General features: G+C 42.9%; 2 protein-coding genes across 2 annotated transcripts; one reads left to right on the top strand and one right to left on the bottom strand.

Moving 5' to 3' along the window:
- Window positions 1–10,727: 10,727 nt before the first annotated feature.
- Window positions 10,728–19,660, bottom strand: LOC306715942 (transcription initiation factor TFIID subunit 4-like). The gene is made up of 15 exons (XM_079186448.1): window positions 18,937–19,660; window positions 18,651–18,784; window positions 18,035–18,145; window positions 17,413–17,502; window positions 17,149–17,271; window positions 16,875–16,964; window positions 16,572–16,784; window positions 16,332–16,452; window positions 16,140–16,242; window positions 15,836–16,005; window positions 15,619–15,749; window positions 15,253–15,378; window positions 14,427–14,483; window positions 14,219–14,341; window positions 10,728–12,039 (listed from the first exon to the last, which is right to left on the bottom strand). Exons 1-15 carry the CDS (start codon window positions 19,643–19,645, stop codon window positions 11,875–11,877), a joined length of 2,466 nt encoding a protein of 821 aa, XP_079042574.1. The 5' UTR covers window positions 19,646–19,660; the 3' UTR covers window positions 10,728–11,874.
- A 2,150-nt stretch (window positions 19,661–21,810) lies between these two features.
- LOC306694146 (protein LSM14 homolog B-B-like) lies at window positions 21,811–24,281 on the top strand. Its single transcript, XM_079156875.1, has 8 exons — window positions 21,811–21,984; window positions 22,126–22,289; window positions 22,415–22,544; window positions 22,636–22,815; window positions 22,927–23,004; window positions 23,253–23,393; window positions 23,500–23,626; window positions 23,728–24,281. Exons 1-8 carry the CDS (start codon window positions 21,858–21,860, stop codon window positions 23,882–23,884), a joined length of 1,104 nt encoding a protein of 367 aa, XP_079013001.1. The 5' UTR covers window positions 21,811–21,857; the 3' UTR covers window positions 23,885–24,281.
- The last annotated feature ends 1,527 nt before the right edge of the window (window positions 24,282–25,808 follow it).

Raw genomic sequence — 25,808 nt, 5'->3', positions numbered from 1 at the left:
GAGCGGGGGTGCTGGGTGGGGCTGCGGCAGGAGTCAGGAGAGGCGGGGTCGGTTGGATGGATGCTCCCAGAAACCGGGCAGGGGCCGAGAACACAACGCAGTCTCCACGGTAGACGTGTGAGGAACAGACCTCGCTGCGTTAGTTTGCTCACAGCGACCGATGCCCGCAAACATGAATCCCCGCTGCAGCGCAACTGTATTCTGGCTTTATATTTCGTAGTGGCGAGTTTCTAGTGTGACGTTTTTGTTTTTTTTCTCTTGGTTGTTCTCTCACCGTGCTGGACCCCGGAGCTTTCTGGGGATGAATCAAGGCGGTCGTGAGAGACACGAGTAGTGAATTTGTGCTGATTTGATTTTTTAAAAACGAAAAAAACCATCTCTTGCTTTAGTCTCACACTGAAGAGAATGTTTTTGGGGGCGATGCTCTCCGACTCTCTCTCTCTCTCACTCTGTCAACTTGAATTTCCTTAGAACAGAAGCACTGTCATTTTATAAAGTGCCTTTTGTGGTGTGTTTTTGTATCAGACTCCTGCTATCTCAGGATCGGTTGCCATTTGTGCAGTGCAGTGGAGGCGCGTTCTCTTGTCGCCCAACCCCCACCCACCCACCCACCCACCCACCCCCTCACGCTCCTCAAACCAGCCCTTCCTGTCACTCTCCCCCCTCCCCTTCACAGTGGTGCAGATGAACAACCCCAGCAGCCAGTCCCAGGAGGGAAGGACACAACCAGGGCAGACTATCGGATATCATAACCCAATGAATTATGGCCTAATAGACGAGCCAGTAACAGTTGCTGTGGGGAAGACAACACTCTTCCCCCGAGGACCTGCTCAGTTTGACTTTCACAAGCATCACCTGTCGACACGCTGACATTGTGTGAGACCATTTTTATACGTGTGGGGGTTTTCTAATTTAGTGGAGAATGCCTGCCTTTCCTCTGTGGACTCACGAGTTTAGGAGCCTTTATGTTGAGATGCTTGCCTGCCTTGTATGGTTTTGTGTTGCTCTCTCCACAGTGTAAAGCTTATGTAGGCATGATCTGAGTAGTCAGACGGTGTAAGAAAGCGGAACTTGAAATGACTTGGAACAATCTGAAAAAGATTTTATTTTATTTTTTTGTCGCCTTGAACATTCCCGTTTTTTATAGGCCAACAAAAATATTAAAAGGTGCATGATTTTTATTTATTTTTTTCTCAAGCTGTTTTACTCAAAGCACTTGTTACTATGTGGTGAGAATGTGAAAATAGTCAGCGGAAACTATATGAGTATACTCTGTATAAAGACACTGAGAAAATAAAAATACTGTAAGATACCTATTTTTGAAGTATTGATGACATAAAAGTTGCTGCTCTTTCTCTAGCTCTTCATTGGGCTTAGGGGATTTTTGGCCCGTTCATTTTTAAGATGTGGTTATTTTTGTTTCTTTGTCTTCTGTTGAAGCATTATTCAATTTTTTTTTTTAAAGATGCCTGCTTAAACATGTTATGTTTCAGTTTTGCTCTGCTTTTGTTCTCATGAGATTGTTTTCTAAAAAATGCTTTGTTATACTCCTTTTATATGTGAAAACACAGCCTTCCCCTTTCACTCTCTATTGTCTCTGACAGATGTGTTCCTTCTGTTGGCCTCTGACCTCGGGGACAGAGGAGGGTTCATTAGCCATGCCTGCTGATAGTTGTTCTATTATTCAGTGTCCTGGAATTCTTTTATTCAATCATCTAGATACTGGATGTGTGCTTCAGAAAATAAACAAGACGTGTTTTGAAAATGTGCCATCTTTTTTTTTTCTTTTTTTTTATATTCCCTGCATTAATCATCCTCAGGTGTATGCTGAACTGTGTGACGTGGCTATGACTATAATTGGACTCTTTAGATTATAATGGGCTCATCTTGTTTTGAGGATCATTTATAATTGCAGCTCCATGTCGAGTAGCCTTGACTAAAAAAAACCCCTATGTGTTGGAATTTCTGATGTGTCCCCCCCCCAGTGGTGATATTGAAAAAAAGATACATACATTGTATGCCTCTAACCCTCCATACACATAGAAATTCCACACATAGTAGCTTTAAATTACTGCATTTTCACCTTTGTTCATGAAATTATTTTGTATTTTGCACACTGAATGACCATCTTTATTTTTTTACAGTTAAATAATGTATTTTTAAGTGCAGCATTTTTTCATTTTTACGTGATAAGCAAAACAGACTCCGTTTGGAATTACGCAGATAATCTTTGACCCTATTGTTTGGAGATGGCTTCATTTTCTAACAAAACACCCGCTATCCGTCCTTTTATTGCATCCCAGAAGAGGGAGTAGGAGAGGTCAGGAAGTATATTTGTGTCCGTTCCTGTGATTTCAATTAGTCAGCTGAAGCACCAAAAAACCCACTGGGGACTTAAAGGGATTTAATCCTCTCCGGCTGTGTGTCTATCAATTAGCCACACCATTAATCCCCACGGCGTAATCTCATTAGATAGAGCGCCTTTAATGAGACACCCAGAGAGAAAGCAGAGAGGCAGGCAGTAAGAAAGAGGGAGAAAACCGAGGCGGTGGCGAGATGCAGGTAGGCCGTGTGTAGAGGTGATTAGTAGGATGGAAGAGAGGGTCAGCAGAGAGAGAGGGGGGGGTTACCAAGCACGGCAGGGACGATGCACAACATTTAGAAATGGTTTGGGAAAAAATGGTTGAATATGAGGAAGAGAAATCGAGCGATACTTCATCGTGTGTTGTCCACTATGGCTCGAGATTGGAGGAGTGGGCAACGGAGAGGGAAAGATTCCTCATCTACTGGAGTGTCCCAGTAATGAGAACATCCGGTAATAAACCTAAATTAACCTTTCCAGTAGTGAATAGGGAAGTCTGCTATGGACCAGGCAAAAATCTGGACCTATGTCTCTGTAATAAGAGAGCCATTCAGAGGTGGGCTCCACTGCTCTGAACTAATAATCAAGTTGGTAAAAGGTCATCTTGGTCATAGCCAGTCAGCAGATAAGCAGATTAATTTCAGAGAAAGTTTCTTTGATGGGCTTAGCCGAAGTTCACTTGGTTTCCGTGTGGCAGATAGGCAGAAGGGAAGAAGAAAGCACACTCGAGTTGCCCCCTTGATAAATGGCGTATATAGACAGAGCTTTTTGCTGCTGGCTGGCAGCCAGTGCCTTGTGTGTTGTAAATAAAGTTCTCCTCTTCAAACACGTCCAAGCCTGGCTTTTTTCATTTCCTCGCTATATAGCTAGTGAGTCTCTGGGGCTGGTGCTGGGAAAAAGTCCAATTTGAAAAAACACCACCGGATGTTGGTTCTGATGCCGGCTGTGTGATCAACTGTTCCTACTTTAGTGTTGATGTTGCTATTCAGCAAAGGTACCGCCCGGTACGGGCTGGCTCTGCTGCCTGCTTTTCTGCTGACACCACTCTGAGCCTCCTGCTATTTCAGGACTTTAGAACGAGATCAAAGCAGCAGAATAAATTTGATGTTCCTGCTGCAAGTGTGGGGATGGTGGGGGGTGGATATCTACTGTTTAATGACCAGCCATTTATGGATGGCTGGTCCACGGGAGACACTCTGCTATTACCAGGACAGGATGTTCATATCAGTCTGTGCATTATCAAACAGCATTTGAAAAGAGCATTTCCTGCTAATCGTGATTGCTTTTTGAAACGGAGTATCATATCAATAAAGGGCCATTTTACTCCCCTACATTTATTCAGCAGCTTTAGTTACCGTTGGTGAAGTAAACGCAGCCAGTGAAGTAACTATTGCAGTAGAACAGTAGTTTGTAGTAAAGCGCCACAGGAATGAGTCCTAAAACCCGGTTCCCTAGTCTTAAAGTCAGTGTTTTGTTTTTTATGTGTTAATGTGTTAGCTGCCTGAAATAAGGTCTGTAGTTAACACAAGCTTAAGGGATTTTAATGTTTTTCCCTACGTTACAAAGTACGTAAAATGCACCTCTTGTGGATTTTGAGGCTGTTAAGTGTTTTAAAAGAGGCTGGTTACTAACAAGTGGCTAAATGAGACAGAGTGTTCTGGCCCACTAGTACGCTGTCACAGCCTCGTTGTGTATATTCTGCTCATGCAACCGTGGTGTAGCTGTGCATTTGTTGTACCCCCAATGATATGACGTGTAACATCTCCTCTTTTAACCCGCCTTCAAAAATACATCATCCCTGCAACGCTCTATTGTAGCACTGCCTATAAAAAAAAAAAACTGGATTAACAACTGAGCAAAGCAGGCAACTACCCTGGGGCCCCGCTACCTCCAGGGCCCCCAAAAAGCAGGCTCACTAAGTCAGTTAGTTGCACATGAATTAATAAATCGCTAATTTGAGAACACTTTGACTTGTCAGTACTAAAAACCACAGTAATTACTTAATTAATGAGGTGTTCCAGTAAGCTATAAGAGTGAGTGTGTTTACATGGATATGAGTATAATACCATTCATGCTCAAAACTGGTATGATAACAGGGACACTCATGTCCATGTTTACACACTCAGGGTGCATCAACTCGTGTCTATTCGAAGGGTCATATGTCAACATCTATTCCTAAGAGCTATATTATATAAATTATGTTAGAAATAAGGGATTAAGACAAGTTAGTTTCTAATATTAGTTGGATGAATTAATTATGTAAGGCAATTAAACTGAAGGTAATGAGGGCTTAAGACTTACCATATATACCCAGTAGGATGCAAATAGTTGAATAATGAAATGAAACAATATTGCAGAAAACAGTGGGTAAACTAAATATAAATAAACACTGATTGCGTCTTTAGTTTCAGGTATATTTGTTTGATTGGTCACTGTCGGGTTGAGTCACTACCACCTGTAGTAATTGGTCGCAGGTCCGGAAGAGGGCGGGATTCAAAAAAGAAAACAGCGGACAGAGCAACCGGAGCTACTTGCTACTTGCAGACCCCACGGTGACCGGGATAGCTGTGTGGCTCCCCTGATGAAGACCACTGCTGGGCCATTCAGATGCGACGAGGCTGCTGACCGGAAAGGACGAGGATTTCACCTCCGCCACCGCGCGGCATCCAGCGGGGAGGGTTCCACAACCAACCGCTCCTCCAGGACTGACAACTAACTGTGAGTTGAACTTTTCAGATTCAAGCCTGCAACTTTTTAATTAGTAATTTTGCGTTTTACATTAGTTAACTATTTCTATTTTGCACAATTTAAGCAATACAATTAAAATAAACCAACATAACAGAGATGAATAAATATCACAGTGCAGGAAGAGGCAAAAAGCCAACTGGGTTTATTTGAAGCCTCCATCTGTATAATATTGAAATTTGACAATATTACAGAGAACATAAAATGAATATGCATAAGATATGACCATGTAAAATATTATTGTCAAGATATGAAATATGACAACAATATCAATAAATTACAAACAACAAAATAAAAGGTAATTGTGTCGATTGTGTGCCTGCCTGTGTGTGCGTGTGAGAGTAAGCATGAGCTTGTGTTATATTGGTTTATACACCTGCATTAACTCCTAAGCAATAGTAATTCTCCAAGTCACTATGAGTGAAACAACTATAAATATAACGGCTAAAACAAGAAAGACGTTAACAATAATACATTAAAAAAAAGCAATTACAAAACAGCAATTAGATTTTCTTTTAGGCACCTTTTGAAGCATTTTATAGAGGAACATTTTATTGTTAAAACTATATATTTAAACTGAGCTGAATTCAAACTTAGTTTGTTATGGGAAAGTGTTAGTGAGAAGGGGTTAGGGGTGAGAAATAGGGTAGAGGGGGGAAGAAGGGCGCTGCAATGCTATACATTTTACATGAGTGCATACGTTTTAACACTTACACTATGCATGTTCACACAACTGCCAAAACGTATTTGGATGTGGAACTATTCAGGAACATCTATCATGAGATCACCATGAATGATGCATTACGGGATTGTCCCTGTAATATTTGTTGACGTCCTCAACACAAGTACATGAAACCTGTGGTGGTGCTGCAAATGCCCAAGAGCCCCTTCGGAGGCCGCCTTCTCTTGATGATTACATGCTAGAGTGCGGCTGGAAATTCAATCTGCATCCTCGAGCAGAGCAGCTGCTCTAATCAACTGGGTGAAATTCTTCACCTTAGCCACAGGTTAAGTGCCTTTCCTGGGACACTGGCTACATGTCTAAATGGTTTGAGATGATTCCTTCACAGCCAAGTTAGTCTCTGGTGTCCTTAAGGGTACAATCAAGCTTCCATTCCCATCTGCCCAACCATTTCCCTCCGTCAGCATCACTCCAGGAAGACAGACCAAAAGCTTACCATGAATAATGGATGTGCAGCACACTCATTAGTATAAATAAATAATTGACCACCACACGTGAAACAGAATTAATCTTGTAAATGTATGATGATGATATTACAATAACATGAAGGGACGGAACGACAACCTACGTGTCTGGCCTTGTTTCCTTTGTAAGCTGATTAGTTGCAGCTTGATGCCTCTTGTTCTTTTGTTTGTGTGCTATGTGTTTTATTGTGATGCTACTATGGATGAGGCACACATAGGCTAATTCATTTCTTTGGCCTAAAGTTCTCTCATTCATATTCCGTTTTGTTTTTTTCTGATCCAGAATTTGCAGACATTTCATTTATAGTAGTTCATTATTGGGCTGAGTTTGCGTATTTGCGTGACTATATGCATGACAATGTTGGTCTGTCGACCTCTCAGCCAAAACATAATGTAACTCTTTATTATTTTCCACATTGTTGACAGCTTCACTCCTTCCAACTTTACCTTTCACAATAAAAGCCCAACTTAAATTTGCTCAGCATTTTGCTCAGAGGTAACTCAAGAAAACAGCTCACCACTGTCTCAAAGTCTCAAAGTCCGTGTAAACTGTAAATGATATCCTTTTACTTTGTTATTGTTGTCTAAAGTGGTTAGTTGCATACAACTCATAATTCAAATGATTAAGGAATGAATAATTGTATTTGTATACAAAGTCGACTACATTTACCATAAACACTGATTCGACTTCCACATAAAAAGTGGCGAGTACCCATCAAGATGAATCACTTTGTCCAATACTTCAGTTCAGTCTCCGTCGGCTAATGCTAGCATGCTTATTAACAAGATGGTGAACATGGTGAACATAGCTGCTCGGGATACTGTGCGTTAACTTTTTTTGCACATAGCACTGGTGCTACAGAGTTTGAACGTTTTGTAGCACAGGCCACAACATTGTAGCACGAGTATCAAGTGAGTCCACTTTAGTTCGAGACAAATCAAATTGTGTGTGTGGAGAGGGCGTTGAGCATACAAAAACACAGTTTAGAAAGTCATTTTCCATGACTTTTGAATGGAATATGGTAAGTGCTATTACTGCTGCGGTACACTGACACTGTAGACAATGTAGACTATGAGTTTTGTGATTTGGTTCTAGCTATTGATTATACAATAGATCTGGCAACTCTGAGATGTTTGACAGAGTATTAACTTAATGTTTAAATGTATATTAAAGTTTTTTTAGACGTGATACTAAAACTTTCTCTGACCTCGAAGCCTCTGGTTCCCTGGTTTATCAGTGAAGTGTATGAACTACACTGCGACTGTGTGACGGCTGACTCATATGAATGGGTGACCGCCAGACATCCCGAAAAGCTCGGGACAGTCCTGATCCTGAATTACAAGCGGGTCTCTCGAATCCCAAATTCTGTCCTGTTTGTCTTGAAAATGTAACTAAACCTGAGCTTTGATTAGTTATAGCCATTAAAACATGAAATACTGATCGTTGTGAAACATTACCTTGGTGTTGCGCAATGCTATGTCCGTAGCCTGCATGAATTATGGCTGTTGTAGTGTATTTTTTTTTTTAGCCATGTACAGTTGGGCCGCAAATTGAAAGCTACACAACAACGCATAGCTGTGACGCGCATAGCTGTGATTGAAATAGAACATTTCCCATCGCTGAGATGGAGCCCAGTGTCCCAGAACCTGGCGAGCATTCAGCCAAAGAGCAAAAACATTATTGCAACTACCGGGAGGAGTGGTGAGGGAAATACCCATGGATCATTGCTGCCTTTACGACATCCAAACAAAGCATTTTGCACCGCCCACCCCCCAACTCCCCTGTACCCAATTTCACTCCCATTCTCATCCGGTCACCCTATAGTTGCCATGCAAGCATTTAGCTCAAAGCACCGTTGTGCCGAAGTACAGCCTCACAAAGCCACTAGTATAGCCATACTCTGTAGTTTTGTTTTTTACATGTCTCTGTGTGAACCGGAGGTGTGTATGCTCAACACATTTCGGTGCCTGTCCCGCCTCATATAGGAGATGACTTTATAAACGGAGATGTTCCTCTCCTGTGGGCTGACGGCGCCTGCTGCTTGACCTGATTCAACTCCATTAAAGAGGCCAACAGGCTATTAACCCCCGCGTCAATACTGCACAGGTTTAGCCACACTTACAAACCCATTTCAGCAGCAGTCATAAACACTGGCCTTATTATAGTATCTCCGGGCCAAAAGCAGGCCGGCCCCGTCGACCCCATAACAAAAGAGTCCTAAAGTCAGCATTAACGCGGGTTGGAACAAGGGCACACAGGAAATGGACTTGCGAGGAGGTGTAAACTAATGAGTTGTTGAATGTTATATTGCAAGGTTTGATTATTCAGGAAAGGCTGCAAATCATTCACTTTCATACCAGGATGAGAGTGGTTATAGGCTACTGGATTTGTGCATCTTAATGGACGATAAAGTGCCACATCAGTTCATCCAAATCCCATTCTCACGTTCCTCCTTGGGGGGAGTTTTATTCATAAGCTCCAAGCTTAATCAACAATATGCAAGGAGGCGTTAAAGGGGATAAAATTAATTAACTGACTCTTAGTATTGCATTTGTCTCACAGTGTGAATATGGTGGGATTACAAATGGAATTTTGAATTCATTGGTTTGCAAAGTAGTCTCAATGAAAGAACACCACAGCCCCCTTATTTATCTTGCTATAGGGGTCTTACCTTTAATACAAATGTTCATAACCATCTGATTCATGTGAGTGATGGGGGCGGGGCGGGGGGGCTTTCATCAGCCTCTAACCATCATTAAAAGTGAGCCCCTCTGTGAGCGTAAACAAGCGACATAATTTCAGGCTGGAGCAGGAGCACCCTGCTGAGAAGCACTATCGCTGCAGTCAAATCACATTTTGGATTCTGACAAAAGCAACAGAGCAACAGTCACAGTCACGCACAGTGCCTGCTCACGCGCGCACACACACACACACACACACACACACACACACACACACACACACACACACACACACACACACACACACACACACACACACACACACACACACACACACACACACACACACACACACACACACACACACACACACACATTAATGAACTTACTTTTATGTGTGGTTTGTTATATAATCTCACCCGGGGGTCATAAATGACAACAATGAATGTAACAAATTAATAACAGCCCCCCTTTTTAAATGAATGTCACGGAAGGAAACGGCGATGTTACTCCTCTCCTCTTCCCTCCGGCAGGCTCGGGGTGTTTACCCAACACCCTCAGGTGCAGTGACTGAGACGTCGCTAGGCAACCGCACCATCCCCGTTGTTGCTCTGCCTCTGGCACTCAAGTGGGAGCTTATGTGGACTTAACTCTGAAAGAGCAGCAGTGTTGAGGAGTGGAAGGAGGATTACCAGGAAAAATATTGGATTGGGCTGAGGCACGAGGGTCGAGGCCTTACCTGAGTCACCAGCACCAAGACGGACTGCGAGGCCACGCCGGTTCTGTACTCATGATGGAAGGCTTGGGTTTTTTTTATATCCAGCTCTGCTCTCTCACAGCATCACAGTGCTGCGATATAATTGGCAATCCAGGGTGTTTCTCTCCTTTTTCTTTTTGTCTCACAGATTGGCTTAGTGGTCTGTATTGTCCAGCAGAGCAAAGCGAGAACATGTGAACACTTAACGTCAACCAAAATGTAACAAGATAATATTAACTATAAAAGAAGAACCTGCCGTTTCAGTCCACGGGAGAATCCTATAATGGGGTAAAATTGCCACCTAGTGGCTCCCAGATGTACTTTCATTATAGAAAATGACAGTGTGGCTCATCACCACTGATGGCTCCAAATATACACTTATTGTTCCTCTTTGGTCAACGCCGATACGAAAGCTGCTCCCAATCATTGCGGCATCAGGCAACTGTCCCAGTGGCAGAGCGGCCTAATCATTTCCAGCCCATGCTTGTGGAGAACGTTCGCAGCTGATGTTGCAGCTGTTGCCAGTGCGCCGTGTGTTGGGGCCCATAATGGAGACGGACTCAAACGAGACTTCCCAACATAGACCTGCACAGACTGGTGGCAGACTGTGTGTGTGTGTGTGAGTGTGATTTGTTTTCGTTCTAGGTTGAGAGCTGTGTGTTCTGCTCATGGGAGTTGTGCTCACTAGATGCCTGTGTAGACCCAGGGGGACACGCATTGTGTACTACATGTGGCTTTGCAGATGTTAGAGGATTAAGTGGAATTATCTGTGAACAGGTAGTCAGAAGGAATTAAAGGCATTCAGCTCATTCATGTACAAAGCCTCAGTATCCTCAGTGCCACACGGAGCTCCCATCCAGATGTTCTAATAATGCAATGCTGCCCCCTAGTGTGATACAACGCAATACAAAAGCTCTCTCTTTAAACACCAAACCATACCAGTTACTGTAAAATCATTATTTATTCAAACTATTTAATAGATAAAATGTGGTTTTCTTTATGCTGGGTGGGTCAATTCTATACAAAAACCATGTGTAAACTTTAGGTGTAACATTTACAAATATACAAGAAGATGCTCCCGAGTCCTTCTTGAGTCGGAGGACAGTGTCGGTCACTATTGAAAAAGTAAAAATGTGTGTTGGTGGGCAGCTACAAAAATAGAAATCACTTTCAGGTAGATGTATGTTTGGTATAGCAACACGGGTTAAAAGCTTTCTGAAACCTACTAAGTTATAGAAATCAATACATGTCAAACTAATTTCATAAAGAAAAACTTAAAAGATTAAAAAAAGAACAAAGAACAAACCCCTCTTCACTCACTGAAATCTAAAACACCCAACAACATATCAAACCTTATTTTAAACATATCCTATGCAGGTAAATGCATTTAGTTTTAAATTGAAGCTACATGAAACAACTGGCACGCCACGGGAAATTAAATAAATAACTAAACATTCATTTAAACTCAAGTTTAGTAAATAAATATGCTGAACAGATAAGGTATAGTGATGGAGATGACGGATACAGAGCTACTGCTTCGTGAGTTACAGCACGGTTAATTGCTTCAGGGTGGCTATATGGCTTATTGATAGTTAGGAAGGCAACTCAGTAGGTTACACAGTTTGGAGTCAAACTAATAACAAATCATCAAAATAAAATCATTGTTCAATAAAATGAGTCGGCGGTGGATTAAAACTTGATTTGAAAACAAAATGATTTTCATTGCTTTTAAGTCTAATGCGCATACAAAGAATCTGAAAACATACTGTACTGTGCGACGGTGCATAATGTACAATAAGTCATGTGTTCATACATAAACCCTTCCTCATAACCCACAATCCATTACTGCACTTTTTGAATAGTTATACAGGGTAAATAGCATTAGTCCATGAGTGCTCTGAAGCTAAATAAGCATTATTTAAAGGGGGGGGGGGGGGGAGAGAGGCCATCCAATATGGTTATTACTGTACTTCAGGTTATCGGGTATATCCAAAAAGCTTCCAAATGTGCCATGTGACGCCACTCTCCTCCTCCTCTTCATTTAGAAGATATGCCGTCTCTGTGGTGGGAGCGGTTGGTCTCTCCACACACGTTCCCCCTCCTCTCCCCTCTGACGTCGAGCCTATTTGAGAAAGCCCTTGTAGAGGAACTGGGAGTGACTGGTGGATCTCTCGTTCTCCAAACAGAAGAGCAGGTCCCTGAGATTGACGCGCGTGATGCGCTGCCGCGTGGGTCTGGAGCCCGACGGACCAGCCCCGCCAGACGGAGAGGAACCCGGTCCTGATCCCTGACAAGATGGGCGGGAGAAAGAGAGGTTTAGAGAGTGTGTGTGTGTGTGTGGGGGGGTGTATGTGACATGTATATGATGAGTAGACCCAAAGAAATATTCGGAAAAGTTTGTGCCTGCATGCGTCTTTACCCACATATCTTTTATATATTTTTTTTTTACATTGAAATGAATATTGTTTAGCAGCAGCGTGGCGGAGTGTGTGCACTGTTTGAAAGCCCCATCTGGCTGGAGCCTTCCCCGGGCACAGTTTGCATGTTCTCCTGCATGGGTTGCTCCGGATTCAATTCGACAATCCAAACGCATGCGGTCAATGAAATCCATGCAGGAGAGCTCGTACCCCAGAGCGCAGCCCTATTTCTGCAGTTACCGGGGGGAGTTGGTGGAGAGCTTGTGGAATAGCTCAACTAAATAGAAATGTACCATTTGATCAAGATAAATATATCCACACTGCATGAACACCAGCGAGCCAGCAGAGAGGTTTGAGTAAAGCTATAGGAAAATGATGAAATATTGAAATAGATAGCTATGGTTTAACTGTTGGTATGCATGTGAGAGCACTTAAATAGACCCTGCCTCTTGTCAGAAGCATGATGGGATAGACGTCCGCTCCACACAACCCTGAACTCCTTTGAGAGCAGTAAAGAAATGTAATGGATAGATGCATGTTGGCCAATGAACTTGTCCTTTACTACATCAGAACTATTTTTTTCCCCTACAAGAGTAAGGTTTTAAAGTGCTTTAGAGCTCAACAGTTTGTGTGACAACGGCACAACACATGACATTTAGAAATGGTTAAAGAAAAGGCTTTTGTGACACCGTAGTGCCATGAAGTACAGCGGGAACCGCTTCTATTTTCATTATTTCTCATGCAGATTGCCATCTAATTGACATTTGTATATTAATTACATGAATATAAAGTAGTGATGAGTATTTGTATGCATATGACTGCTAGCAGACGACACAAGGAAACCTTTGGAACACTACGTTTTAACTATCATGACTTCAATATGCACGCAGCACCAGCCTTAGGTAGCCAGCCTGAAGCAGACAGTTTACTTTACGTTTTAAAAAAGATTGTCATGTATGAAAAGACCAAAGATGAACACTGTAAGTGGACTATTTCATTACTATAACAAATTATTTTAACAGCGTTTGTAAAGGAGTGATTCTGTCCCAAGCTTTGTGAGCCATTGATCACTGTAACCGTGATCATTATAAGTAGTTTCTTGCATGCTTTTAACTCTGTAAATGCCATTTTTTGCCAGCAATGCCATGCAGATTATTTAGGAAGCCCTGCAGTCATAACCTCTATTGCTTATAGAAAAACACAATACTGTTTGGTTTAAATGTTATGTCCATGGGCGTTTGTTTGTTTTGATAACATCTTACCCACTTACCATTTACTGCTCCAGCAATTTGCATCGTACCCAACAGAATACAATTCAATAAACATTATGAAGACGTCTACAGAAGAAGACCAGCACAAAGGGAGGGAAGGTGTACAAATAAACACCACCTTTTTAAATTACTGCAGCCTTTGTCAAAGTAAGTAAACAGAAGAAGGGATATCGCACGTAGCTTCCTGAGGGAATTAGACCGGGCCAGTTATTGCAGCGAATGGTTTGACGCTCATTTCTGAGAACAGCCTCTGCTATTGTGGATGCTCCCTAGTGAATCCAAACAGTGGAAGATTGAATGTGGAGAGAAAGAAAACACTAAACAGAGCTGAACCCCCAACACATGGAGTGTGTATATATATATATAGCAATCAAAAATGTAGAACAGAGAGATTTGTAGTCAGTAGATAAATCAATTAATTAAACCAATAACGGTGATGTGTATAAAAGAACAACTAGCAGATGAATGTGAGTATTTAAGGAATGTGACCGGTGACTTCCTGTAGTCAGCTGACGTTGTGCATGGGTATTGTGTACTCTCAGAACTACCGAGCAGTATGTGAAAAGACTCTCCATTCCGCCTCTGTCCAGCTTATGCTAATTAAGGAACGTAAAGAGATGTTCGCTGCAGGGTGAAGACGGCTGAGGTTGTGAAGGAAAGTGGTGCCAAAAGGTAGATGGTGACTTTATGGATAAACAAGATACGCCACCGCTCCTTTATCCCGCTGGCCCAGGACAAATAACACTATTTGGGGAATGTACTGGGTAATGAGCGTTACCTCGGCTGCAGCAGAGGAGGATGGAGAGCCCAGAATCTTCCTCTTCTTCCTGGGACCGATGGCTGCCAAAGCTGTTAGGTTGGCCTCCCTCTGTCTCATCTGAGCCAGCTCCTGCTGCTGCATCTGGATAACGCACACATAGCAACATGAAAAATCCCAGCATGCTTTGCTTGAACACTAGTTGACTGTCCTGCCCCTCTCATCCTACCTCTTTTGCCTTCTGTTTCAGGCGCAGCTGCTCTGGGTCCTCCTGCCGAGCTCGAGACTGCAAAGCCGAGAACAAGACACGTTAATCACCGATGTTGGCAGAAGCAGATTCTACATAAATTACTTGTGAGTTCACGTCCTCTAAATAGTCTCATAAACATCAATATTTACTTTTTTTTACTGCACAATTCTTCAACAAAAAACATGTTTTTTTAATATATATATATATATATATATATATATATATATATATATATATATGTATATATGTATATATGTAAATTGCTATTTGATATATCACACAGTACATTTGTTAGAAATTGTTCAGAGTTACGTCCTGAGGGTGAGTCAGCATCAATCGCAAGCGAGCTTTAGTCAAACTTTACAGAATATGAATGTGTTTCTGGGGAAGAGAATAGCTGCGGGATACCAAAGCACTAAATGTAGGCCAAACAAATCAGCATTTATGACACCTGCTATTATAAATAAATGGGTTGATCTCATCCAGACATTAAAAATGCAACACAGTATGCCCTATAAAATAAAAATAAAAAAAAATGGATGAAAGTTTATTTAATCCCAGAAGATCTTCAATGCCGTGCCTGCTAGCCACGGCAACAAAGTGCGTGTTTTGATGAGTGCATAAGATGTTTCATTCTAACGCAGAATATTTGATCAAAGTATTTATTAAAGAAAGGAATTGATTGTAACTCTTCCCTACAGCTACCCCATTACCTTTTACGACAATTTTGTGGAAAGTGAATTTCACCAATAGCCTTTGGACATATTTGTATGATTACTATTAGTATCTGTGAGTGAAGCTGCACCTTAGCTGCCTTTAGGAGGATCTCTCTCTCCTGTTCCTCCTTCTGTTGTTTCTCCAGCTGGTCCAGCTGCTCAAAGAACTTGAGCTGAGCACGAACATCACTGCTCTGCTCATGCGTGTCATCCTCCTGCCGACAGACAGCAGAGTGTCACAATGTTATCCCACAAAAGAGATTACAAAAGAGATTACTGCACATATGTGGACTCAAAACATTGTATCTGTCACTTGCATCGTAAATACAGTGGACCCTTTAGTGTCTTAGCGCCAACATTGATTGGATGCAAGCATCTGGTGAAGGCTCAATCTAAACCGTGGGGAGGAGACACGTACACTCGTACGAGTCGCTCTAATGATGCCGTAAACAAACCTTGAAGTTGACGTTTTTCTGCTGAGCCACGAGAGTAACCTTTCCCATCAGGTTCTGGAGCCGCTGCTGAGTAGCGAGGGAGACAAAGTTCACCGCCTCCGCACCCAGGTCTGTCACACCATACCTCCGACCTGGAAAAGAAACGGAGACATCTTGGGGCTTTAGGATAAATAGAGGGATAGATGCCGTTATGTCAAAAATGTTGTACGCGTCTCACCGATCTCCTGCATTCTCCTCTGTAGAAAGGCAAAGGAGAGGAAAGCCTCGTCCTTACAGGAATGTGTCACCGCTCCCACTAGTCTAGAATTGGTTGCGAGGATATTGGCACTTTCCTCAGATAGGTTCACTCCAGCCATGGAGGCCACATCGTTGATGTCGTCCTCGTCTCTGTAAACATAAACGAAGGTGTGGCAAAACAAAAGTTGATTTTCCACCAACAAGTGATGCTTTCCCTAGAACCTTTGTGAATAAGGGACATTTATGGTGAAAACTGATTTGAATTCTGTAATCTTTGTTCTTACTTGAATGTGCCACCCGCCTCTTTCAGCTTGTTCTTTTGAGCCAGGGTCAAGGACGCAACAGAGACTTGTTTAAAAAAAGGTGACACCTCCGACCTCACAGGAACTGGCAGAGACACAAAAGTCTCAATGAATACTACAGGTCACCCAAAGAAAGACAGACAGACGGGGATGTGATCAAATTGACTTCCTCACCCGGCTGTTGCTGTCCCAGCATGATGCGGCCAGGGGCCTGATTCCTGAGAGTCACCATGGGGGTTGTGGGTAAGACTACCTGAGGTTTCAACATTGCTCTCTGCTGTTGGGGCTGGATAACCTGCATGGATGAAGTTCCAAATGCAGATCGTGTAATTATTACAAGAATAATGTCAAGGAGTGGAAATATAAAACGCCACTCAAAGTTATAGATTTGAGTTCGGTCGACAGTCGGTTTACCAGTGAGGGGGTCAGTCCTGGTTTGCTTATGCCGGGCTGGAGCTGAGGCCTGCTGACTGCAGCAGTGAGGCGGGGCACTGGGCTGCCCAGGACCACCGTGGTGGGGATGGGTGAGGTGGAGGCGACCGGACCCGAGGCCTGCTGGGGAAGCTGACTCTGCTGGATGAAGGTTGCCGAGTCTGGGGTGAGCTGCCTCAGGGCTGGGAGGCTTCTCTACAGAAGATGAACGGGTTACAATTTAAAGAAACGCACTTAAAAGACGACACTCCGGGGAAAACGACAATAGAATACAAGCTATCTTACCTTGAGGAAAGGCACAAGGTAAGGTTGGGGGGAGGAGTTGAGCTCTTTGTACAATCTGCTGGTGAATTCCTCCGCTTCCAGTCTGCCCTCCTAGTACAACATTCAGGCATAAAGAGCTGAGAGAGAGCCATCATCAGAGGCTTCCACTTTTAAAGGACAGCTGGGATTCTTTTTTTTTTTACTTTTAAGTCAACAATTGTATTTATTTGTCATTTGACAATACCCTTGTCAAATGAGAAAGCATGTGTGTCTCCTGTATGTAGGGCTCACTCACCAGCAGGTTCTTGACCAGATCTCTCACACTGGCTGCCGTCTCTGTAGATTGCTTCCCAGTGGATGCCAGCTTGATCAACGTAGACAGGAAGTTCTTACATTTCTTCACGTTCTCTATTGTCTCCTGCCGAAAAAACACAGAGCATGAACAGATTCCCGTCTGGTTTTTGAATAACCAGGCTATACATCGCCGCATCTTTTGCCTTCTTTTATGATACGACTATTAAACGACCGTCTTATCCCTCGGGGCCATAGCACAACTCACTCTGCTCATCATGATTGAGGGAACTGCCGTCCCAGCTGTTTGGCTGACGGTCCGGGAGGTAATTCCTGGTGCTGCAGCCCCGACTGAGCTCTGGGAAGACAGACATCACCATCATAAACATGTTATTTAGGTTGTTCAAATGTTTCAAAACCCACGTTTCAAGTCATGTGTGGGTTTTCGAGTTGCTTCAAAGTTGCATCAAATGTCAGGTTCATAAGAGGAAACAGGTGCTCTTCTCCTGCACTGAATTTCAGTTGGGTTTCCTTCCTCAAAAAAATGACATTAGTAAAGACGTCAGCGTCCTATATTTGTGACTGGCAAATCTGCTGACGTATTTCAGTTTCAACTCTTTATAAATAAATGAATTCCTTCAATCTAGGTCTCAACTCCACAACAGTAAATCCAGGAAACAAGTTTCAGGATTACCAATAAACCCAGGGAATGGGAAAAACATTTATCCACACTATGAACCAAACAACACATCTTCTAGAGGATGAGAGTTTGTATCCTGTATTATAGTAGAGTGTGATATTACCAGCTTATGTGTCAAACAGTGAATGGGTCACTTTGTATCATCCGTCAGTCTGTAGCATGAGCAAGTTATGATGTCAGTCGGGGTTACCTGAAGGATGGGGGGTCTGTGAAGAGTGGTGGTCGCAGCGAGTGGCGTCGGGGCGGGACAGCCTTGACGGATTGTGCTGGGGGCCACTAGTCTGTTGATGTTTCCAGGAGCCTGAGACGAGACACAAAACAGGACGTGATGGACATCAAACAGTTTCATCAAAACCAGAAGACATCTACTGTCTACATCGTAAATTACATAAATAAAATGCTAGTTAGAATTTAGCATGAATGTGAATGTGAGTGAATGTGAGTTCATATGCATGTAAGTAATGTAACCGATTGTGTTAAATGTGCAAATGATACCGTCTCAAATCGATCGCATGCCCCTGAATTACATCGAATTGAAACTGTAAACATGAAACAGGAAACATATAGTTGTCCAAAGAATCTAAATAATATATTGTGATGAATACAACACAATAATATACAAGCACACTGCTATCCGTATACCTACACATGAGCTATAGATGAACTAATATTCTACTCAACAGGTGCTACCCTGCGCTATAGGCAGGATGGCGACCTGTACATGGACTATAACACTGGCCGTGACACTGAAGTGACACAATGGTTGACGGTACAAAGCTCTTCCGAGGCAGACTAAGGGATCTTACCTGACCAGGAGGAACGTTTGTCGGTGCAGCGGTCCGAGGGGCCATGCCTCCTTGTGCCTGGGCCTGCATCTGGGCCAGAGCCTGCTGAGGAATCATCAGCAGCTGTCCACTCTCACTGCGCACAAGCACCATCCCTGAACCATAAATAATAACAGTTCTGTGTTATTTAGGGAATCTGGTGCACTACTGATGTTGAGTCTGAGAGGACACATACTTTCTATTGGATGACCAACAAACCAATGATTGGTGAATCAGTCAAATGTGTAAAAACAATGACTTCACTCACCCGGAGGGAGCTGGATGTTATGCAGGCCGATACTGGGCTGTCCCGGTGAGGTCTGGGGCAGCCTTGGGGCCAACATCTGAGGCGTCAGGGCTCGGATCCCGCCGGGACCGCTGGCTACAGTCGGAGGAATCCGGGCAGCGCCGACGGCACCAGGACTGACAGCCGCCTGCAGCGGTGCCGACTGTATTATTGTTGTGGGTGGCTCTGCTTTGATTATGTTCGACCCTGTGCTCACAGACACAGAGTTGGACGGCGTGGTTTGTATGCCTAAACCCGTGTGACCTGCTGTGTTGAGGCTCGCATTAGTATTGTTCCCATTCAAAGTTGCACCCGACCCCGCGGTGTGCACGGGCGGCCTGACGAGCGTCACCGTGGGTCCTGCAGCCGCAGAGACGACACTCGGTGAGTTCACGAGATGCGTCTGAATTACACTGTTTGACGAGGGATGCATTGCTGCACTGGCCAGCCCTTTGGACACCACTGGTCCACTGTTGTTGACAGATATCACGGTACCACTTGTCACCGTCGCCCCCGCCAGAGAGTCGGCACTTCCTGAATTGTGAGAGTTCATAATTCGGCTCCCATTGAAAGTCTGCGCTGAGTGTGAGTCTACTTTTCCCTGGTGATTAGGGAGAGAAGTCACACCGCCACTAACAACAAGTGTTTTGTCCGGGTCGTGTCCCGTGGTGGAGTCCGTTGACGCATCCATGGTTGAACCATGGGGACCTCGTTATGATGAGACCCCCCCCCCCCCCCCAAACACACACACACACACACACACACACACACACACAAACACTGCACTTCCAACTTGTTCAAAAGAAGCACGAACAATCTTGAATTTGTGATGGGTGCAAGACTCGGACACTGTTTTTCTCAGTCCGCTGTTGCTTTTCGTGTATACTCGGAGAGACAAATAGGTAAACAACAGTAGTAGTTACAGCGTACCTGCTTTTGGCAATCGTCTTGACCAAGTCCCAGCTGGACATTAGCTCGCGCTACCTTCTTGTCCGTGAACTATAGCCGTGTAATTACCGGCTGCCTCGTGCCTACACCAGTGGTTGTTGTGACACAATAACGACAGATGTGACTCTACAGACTGAACGGAATGACGAACTACCGCTTTATTCGCCTCTGTGTGTAAAAAAGGCTCATCCAGCGGACCGGACCCAACCGCCATCTTCACACTCCTGCGAGCTTGTGAGAGAGCGGAGGGACTTACCAACTGACATGCGCATGCGCACAACAGCGAAACGTCTCCGTGCGGGGGATTTCGGCGAGCTGTGATTGGCTGCTCCGCATTCTAAAAGGCGGTACCAATGGCTTCAGCTGTCATTCCGGGGGATGAGTAAGACGGAACAACATCGTATCGGAGACGAATTGTCTTCATCAAATATTACATCGTCGCCGACGTGTTTACACAAACCCAATGGCGATTTGGTTTCAGAATTGCACCGCGCGACTATTGGTAGAATAATAACGTGGTTTACAACAAGCCAACGAACCTAATTTCAGAGTGTACTCACTCTTGACGCGCGGGGCAAGATGGCTGCAGTGTTTTTGGCCAACAAGTGAAGTAGCTGTTGTAAAGAGGCGTTTGAGGGAGCCCCGCCCTCCTGTTAGAGAGCTAATAGTGTAGCCTACAGTGCTGTCAGCAGTCATCGGACTAACACTGTGGTTAAGGTCCCACGTGCGCTGATTTTTTTTAGATAAATGCACGATGCAAACTAAGTGTGTGTTTACGTTTTACTTTCATTTTAGAAATATTAGAATCAGAACCGTTTATTTGCTAAAGTATGTTGCACATACAAGGAATGTGACATGGTGGATGGTGCATAACATTAAACAGTGCACACAATATAAACATTAACATTTACAATAAAATATAGTGCACCAAAAAAACACAACAGTACTTTAAACAAGTGTAATGTAAGTGTAATGTAAATCTAAATGTGAGCTAAGGCTACTGTAGTCATGTATTCAAAAGTTAGAAATGTACAGTCCAATCTAAGAGGCGTTAGGCTGTAAGACCCCTCGCTGCTAATCATTTTCTGGTAGGCTTATACACTTTTCATATGAGCAATTATCGCATCCTCACCTTTTTTATCATTATCAAATGCAGCTGCAAGGAATTTAGCATGTGTCAATTGTTATGGAATTTCACGCACAATTGAAATAGAATGATAATGGCATATCATTAGTGTTATATTGTACTACTTATGGTAATCATCTCGTATATATGTTAAAAAGAAAAGGGAAACTGAAGAACGAAATTTGATATATGATATAAAAAATGTGTTAAACCCCTGTAACCTGTATCTACATTTTCAAACTGCCATTTCACAATTTACTTTTCTTTTTCACATCCAAATGTGACTTGATTATCTTGAGTAGTATAATATGATATAGCCTATACTGTGATAATAAATAAATAAATAGTTGATTTTCCATCTTCTCACCTTTCTGGGGAGATCAAATTCCTCCCATAGCCTACATAATTGGCAGATTAGGTGGGACAGATGAATCAAGTGCTCATAATTGTGTCGTCAAGGGAGTAAAATAAAAGTAATTTTTTAAAACCACTTTCCACCGCTCCCTCAAACTCCTCCATGGTCACCGCTAGCCTTTCCGGTCGTTTTGCTTATCATAGCAACAGGATGTCCAGTGTTACCAAGGCCGTATACTCCACACAGGCTTGCGCTTCGTTTCTTGCGGTGTACGCCGGATAGCAAAATAAACTAACCCCTATTTCACACGCAGGTGAGCGCCATCGGCGAAGAGGCGCGTCACTGACAATCTTATAAAGCGCACAGGTGCGCGCTGATTGTGCGCACAGCTTGATCTGATTGATTCGTGTCGGATGTGTGCCGTGGTTCAACGCGCTGAGATTTAGCCGCTGCTTTTGAGTTTTCGTTGCAAACATGAGTGCTGGAGGAGGCACCCCGTACATCGGCAGTAAGATTAGTTTGATATCCAAGGCGCAGATGCGGTATGAGGGGATATTATCGTCTGTCGACACGGATAGGTCCACCGTTGCGTTAGCCAAAGGTAGGTTGGTAGGCCTGTATGCGACACGTGTTTTTCTCTTTGACACTTATCTCAATACATGAAGGTAGAGTGAGCTTTCCGTCTGTTCCTTAATGTAAACTGTATGCTGTACTTAAACAAAACGTATTTATTTCCCAACAGTTAAATCCTATGGGACAGAGGACCGGCACACAGACAGACCGGCACCACCCAAAGATGAAATTTATGAATATATAATCTTCAGAGGAAGTGACATCAAAGATATCACTGTGTCTGAGCCACCGAAACCCCACCATGGACTTCCTCGTGACCCTGCTATTGTACAGGTGTGTGTGCTCTGAGATTTGGCAGAGGTTTTTAATGTTATTTACACATGACGTTCATCAAAATGTCATATTGCTCTATTGATAAAACAGGGTTTTGATTTGTCTTATCTTTTTTATGATTTCAGTCGTCCCTTGGCAACTCTTCTGCTGCGTATCACCCACGCTGGAGTTCATACAGAGACATGATGCCCACCTACAACCAGCTGGCTGCTACTTCTCTACTCAACCAGCAGTACAACGCAGCACTGGGCCTCGGTACATTGAATGTTGTATTCCGCTTTTTTTCCAATGCTAAAGTGGATTGTCAGTGGCTATTTACCCACCATGTTTGTTCCTGCTCCCTCAGTGCCGGGACTTCATGGCATCCCAGCCAGAAGGGCTCCCATGGTCGAGCAGGCTGTCCAGACCGTGCCCTCGGTCAGTGCCGCCCCGAAAAAGGGAAAGACTTCTACCCAACCACAGGCCAAACAGCCTGTTCGTCCAAACCAGCGCTCTGGCCAGGTTCATAAGGAGAACGTTCCCACCAGTAAGCGCTCTCGCACAGTGGCTCATATTGTACAAGAGAAAGCACTCTTCTGTTTTTAGCATTGCTTCTAATCCATCTAAAGGCTTAAACATTTAATTTATTTATGTTTAGGTCGAGCACCATCTCAGCCAAGTGCAGCCAAGGTTCAAGTCCAAGACACTGAGAACCAGAAAGAAAGGCAAAAGCAAGGTATTGCAATTAGAAATGTACGCTCTAAGCTATTTCTTACTGACTTGTTGCAGTATTTTTGTCACTGTTTGGTCCATCAGATGGCAGACTTGCAGCAGGATCTTTTTCCAAAGTAGACTCTTTTAGCTCTGCTGTCTGACATGCGACTATACCAAGACTAGATGAACCTGTTCTAAATGGTTACTAAAGCCGGTTTTACACTAGTCTTTGTCATTTGTCCAAAAAAATGTTCTGGTGCTCACTTGCAGGCAGTCGCAGGTCTAGGAATCGAAGCAGAGGCCAACTTCTCGTGAAAAACTCAAAGGCCACAACCTTGCAGTTTGAGTCAGATTTTGATTTTGAAACTGCAAATGCTCAGTTTAAAGATGATCTTACTAAGGAGGTTGCGGGTATGTTTATTTCAAAGGATATCTGTCAAAAGTGAACATCACGTAAAGCAATTTAGGGTATATATGCATTTTAGTTTTAAGTTTTGTTTTTTGTGAATTGCTGCAGTGGAAAAGTCTGATTCTGGGGAGGCTCAGGACAGCCCGGGTATGCAGGAGGACGACACTCTCGGAGAGAAGTACTACGACAAAGCCAAATGCTTCTTTGACAACATCTCCTCCGACCTTAAGCCCAGGTGATTATGTAACTATTGCTGTTTTGTCTTTCTGTTACCTCAGCGGTTTGTAATGCTCAACAATATATGTAACTTGTTTTTGTTTTTTTGTGCGTCCGAAGGAGAACCACCTGGGCGGAGGAGAAAAAAATGAACATGGAAACATTTGGAGTGCCCGGCCGCTTCCTGCGAGGCAGAGGATTCAGGGGCCGAGGACGCAGAGGGCAGAGCACCCCCGAGCAGCGACCCCTCCCAAAAATTGTTAGTGGGAGGGTGTAAATGCACTTTTGTTTGTCTTTTTGTTAACCTTTTCTGTAAATATTGTAGTTTTCTACTTGTTTAAAAGAAGTACCTCCCTTTTTCCCCCCAATTTAAAGCGAATACTTTTTTTTTTTTTTTTTTTTCCTTTATCCCAAATTCGCATTCAGGGAATTTTGTACTTTGAAGCTTTATTATATGAAATGGGAGAGCAATTTCTTTTAATCAAGCAGCTGGAAGCAAATTTATTAATTTGCAGTTAGCTTGGTAAAACTAATGTCGAATGCGTCTTTTGAACAGGCCAGCAGGCCCGTAATGTAGTTTTTGTTTTTGCTAGATGTATTCAATGCTTCTCTCTACTTGACTGTCTGAATGTAACTCCAAATTGCTTTTGGAGGACAGCTCTACTTTACTTTTGTTCGCCTACTTGTAAAATGAAAACTGTGGAGGACTTTGTAACAGTTGTTATTAAATAACATATAATTATCAGAATGACTTCCATCTCTGTGTTGGCTTTGGCATCCATCAACCTTAAAACCACAGCTTGGCTGCGGTTGAAAAGTCATTTTTGCTTAGGAAGGTTCATAACTGAGTGAAATGACCTGGAAGTATCAAAGTGACTGTATGATAGAAGTGTCTAAATGCTCATGAAATCTGCTTCAATGCTTCCTTTCTTAGCTCATTTAGCATAGGAAACACGACCTTCCTTTACCAAAGGGAAGATGATGCAGCCCCACAATTCCTTGCAGCGCCTTAAAATGCCACACCCTTCGGTGGTCCTTAAACAAATGAAATGCCCTTTCACCGATTTTTGACACTACTTTTCATAAACTAATGAAATTCATGTTGATGAATAGACTGACAACCATTTTCTTTTTTATATGTATTTATTCCCTTCTAACCTGTTAAAAAAAAAAGAATACAAAATGAAAAGTAAATGTGACAAACCAACTCTCATAACGGATTAATTGATAAATGTTCGAAAAGGAGCCGGAACAAATAAACATGCATACCTCTTCACACCTCAATCAACTCATTTATCATATAATCCTTCGTGACTGATAAGGTAAGGCAAGTTTATTTGTATAGCACATTTCAACAAGGCAATTCAAAGTGCTTCACATAAAACCATTAAAACATAAGGCAAAAGAAAAGGAGATTTAAAAATGAGAACATTCATTGAAACATTAAAAACTAAAAAGCAGTGTAAGAAATAAAATACACTAGTAAAATGCAGGAGATTGATTAATATCCTTGAATGTGGTTCAATTAAAGGCAGCAGCAAACAAAAGTCTTCAATCTTGATTTAAAGGAGCTGAGGATCTCAGCAGACCTGCAGCTTTCTGGGACTTTGCTCCAGATATGTGGAGCAGAAAAACTGAACACTGCTTCTCCATGTTTAGTTCTGACTCTGGGAACAGAAAGTAGACCAGTCCCAGACGACCTAAGGGGTCGGGATGGTTCATAAGGTAGCAGCAGATCAGAGATGTATTTTGGCCCTAAACCATTGAGTGCTTTATAAACAGCAAGATTTTAAAGTCAATTCTTTGTTGGACAGGAAGCCAGTGCAAAGACCTCAGAACTGGAGTGATGTGATCCACTTTGTTGGCCTTAGCCTGTATTCCTTTTGCAATTTTAATTCCAACCTTGGCAATGAAGTCATATATTTCCCCAGAGTGTACAAGTTTATATATGAAAATAATCCTAGGTAGGTCTACAATCAAACGGTAAAAAGCTCAAAACTGAATGGTTGAATTCACATTATGCACGTTGGAAATAGTGATATTTAACAGTTAATACTGCACATGAACGAATTGTCTGTTTTAAGAATATTTTATGTATATACATAAATATATACACACATAAAATATTCTTAAAACAGACAATATATATATATATATATATATACAGTGTGTAATGAATACACAGGGCGAAGTATCTGATG

The sequence above is a fragment of the Pholis gunnellus genome, assembly GCF_910591455.1.
Source record: "Pholis gunnellus genome assembly, chromosome: 3".
Classification (NCBI taxonomy): Eukaryota; Metazoa; Chordata; class Actinopteri; order Perciformes; family Pholidae; genus Pholis; species Pholis gunnellus.
Note: the sequence above shows the minus strand (reverse complement) of the source record. Positions and strands in the feature narration are given on the sequence as shown.

What these genes read in the sequence shown, in the direction of transcription:
- LOC306715942 (XM_079186448.1), bottom strand. Translation starts at nt 19,645, where the DNA reads ATGGATGCGTCAACGGACTCCACCACGGGACACGACCCGGACAAAACA. An exon ending in ATCTGGTCAAGAACCTGCTG is followed by an intron (nt 16,965 to 17,148) that starts GTGAGTGAGCCC and finishes ATGTTGTACTAG; the next exon opens with GAGGGCAGACTGGAAGCGGA. An exon ending in CAGGACTGACCCCCTCACTG is followed by an intron (nt 16,453 to 16,571) that starts GTAAACCGACTG and finishes TCATCCATGCAG; the next exon opens with GTTATCCAGCCCCAACAGCA.
- LOC306694146 (XM_079156875.1), top strand. Translation starts at nt 21,858, where the DNA reads ATGAGTGCTGGAGGAGGCACCCCGTACATCGGCAGTAAGATTAGTTTG. An exon ending in CACCGTTGCGTTAGCCAAAG is followed by an intron (nt 21,985 to 22,125) that starts GTAGGTTGGTAG and finishes ATTTCCCAACAG; the next exon opens with TTAAATCCTATGGGACAGAG. An exon ending in TCTTACTAAGGAGGTTGCGG is followed by an intron (nt 23,394 to 23,499) that starts GTATGTTTATTT and finishes GAATTGCTGCAG; the next exon opens with TGGAAAAGTCTGATTCTGGG.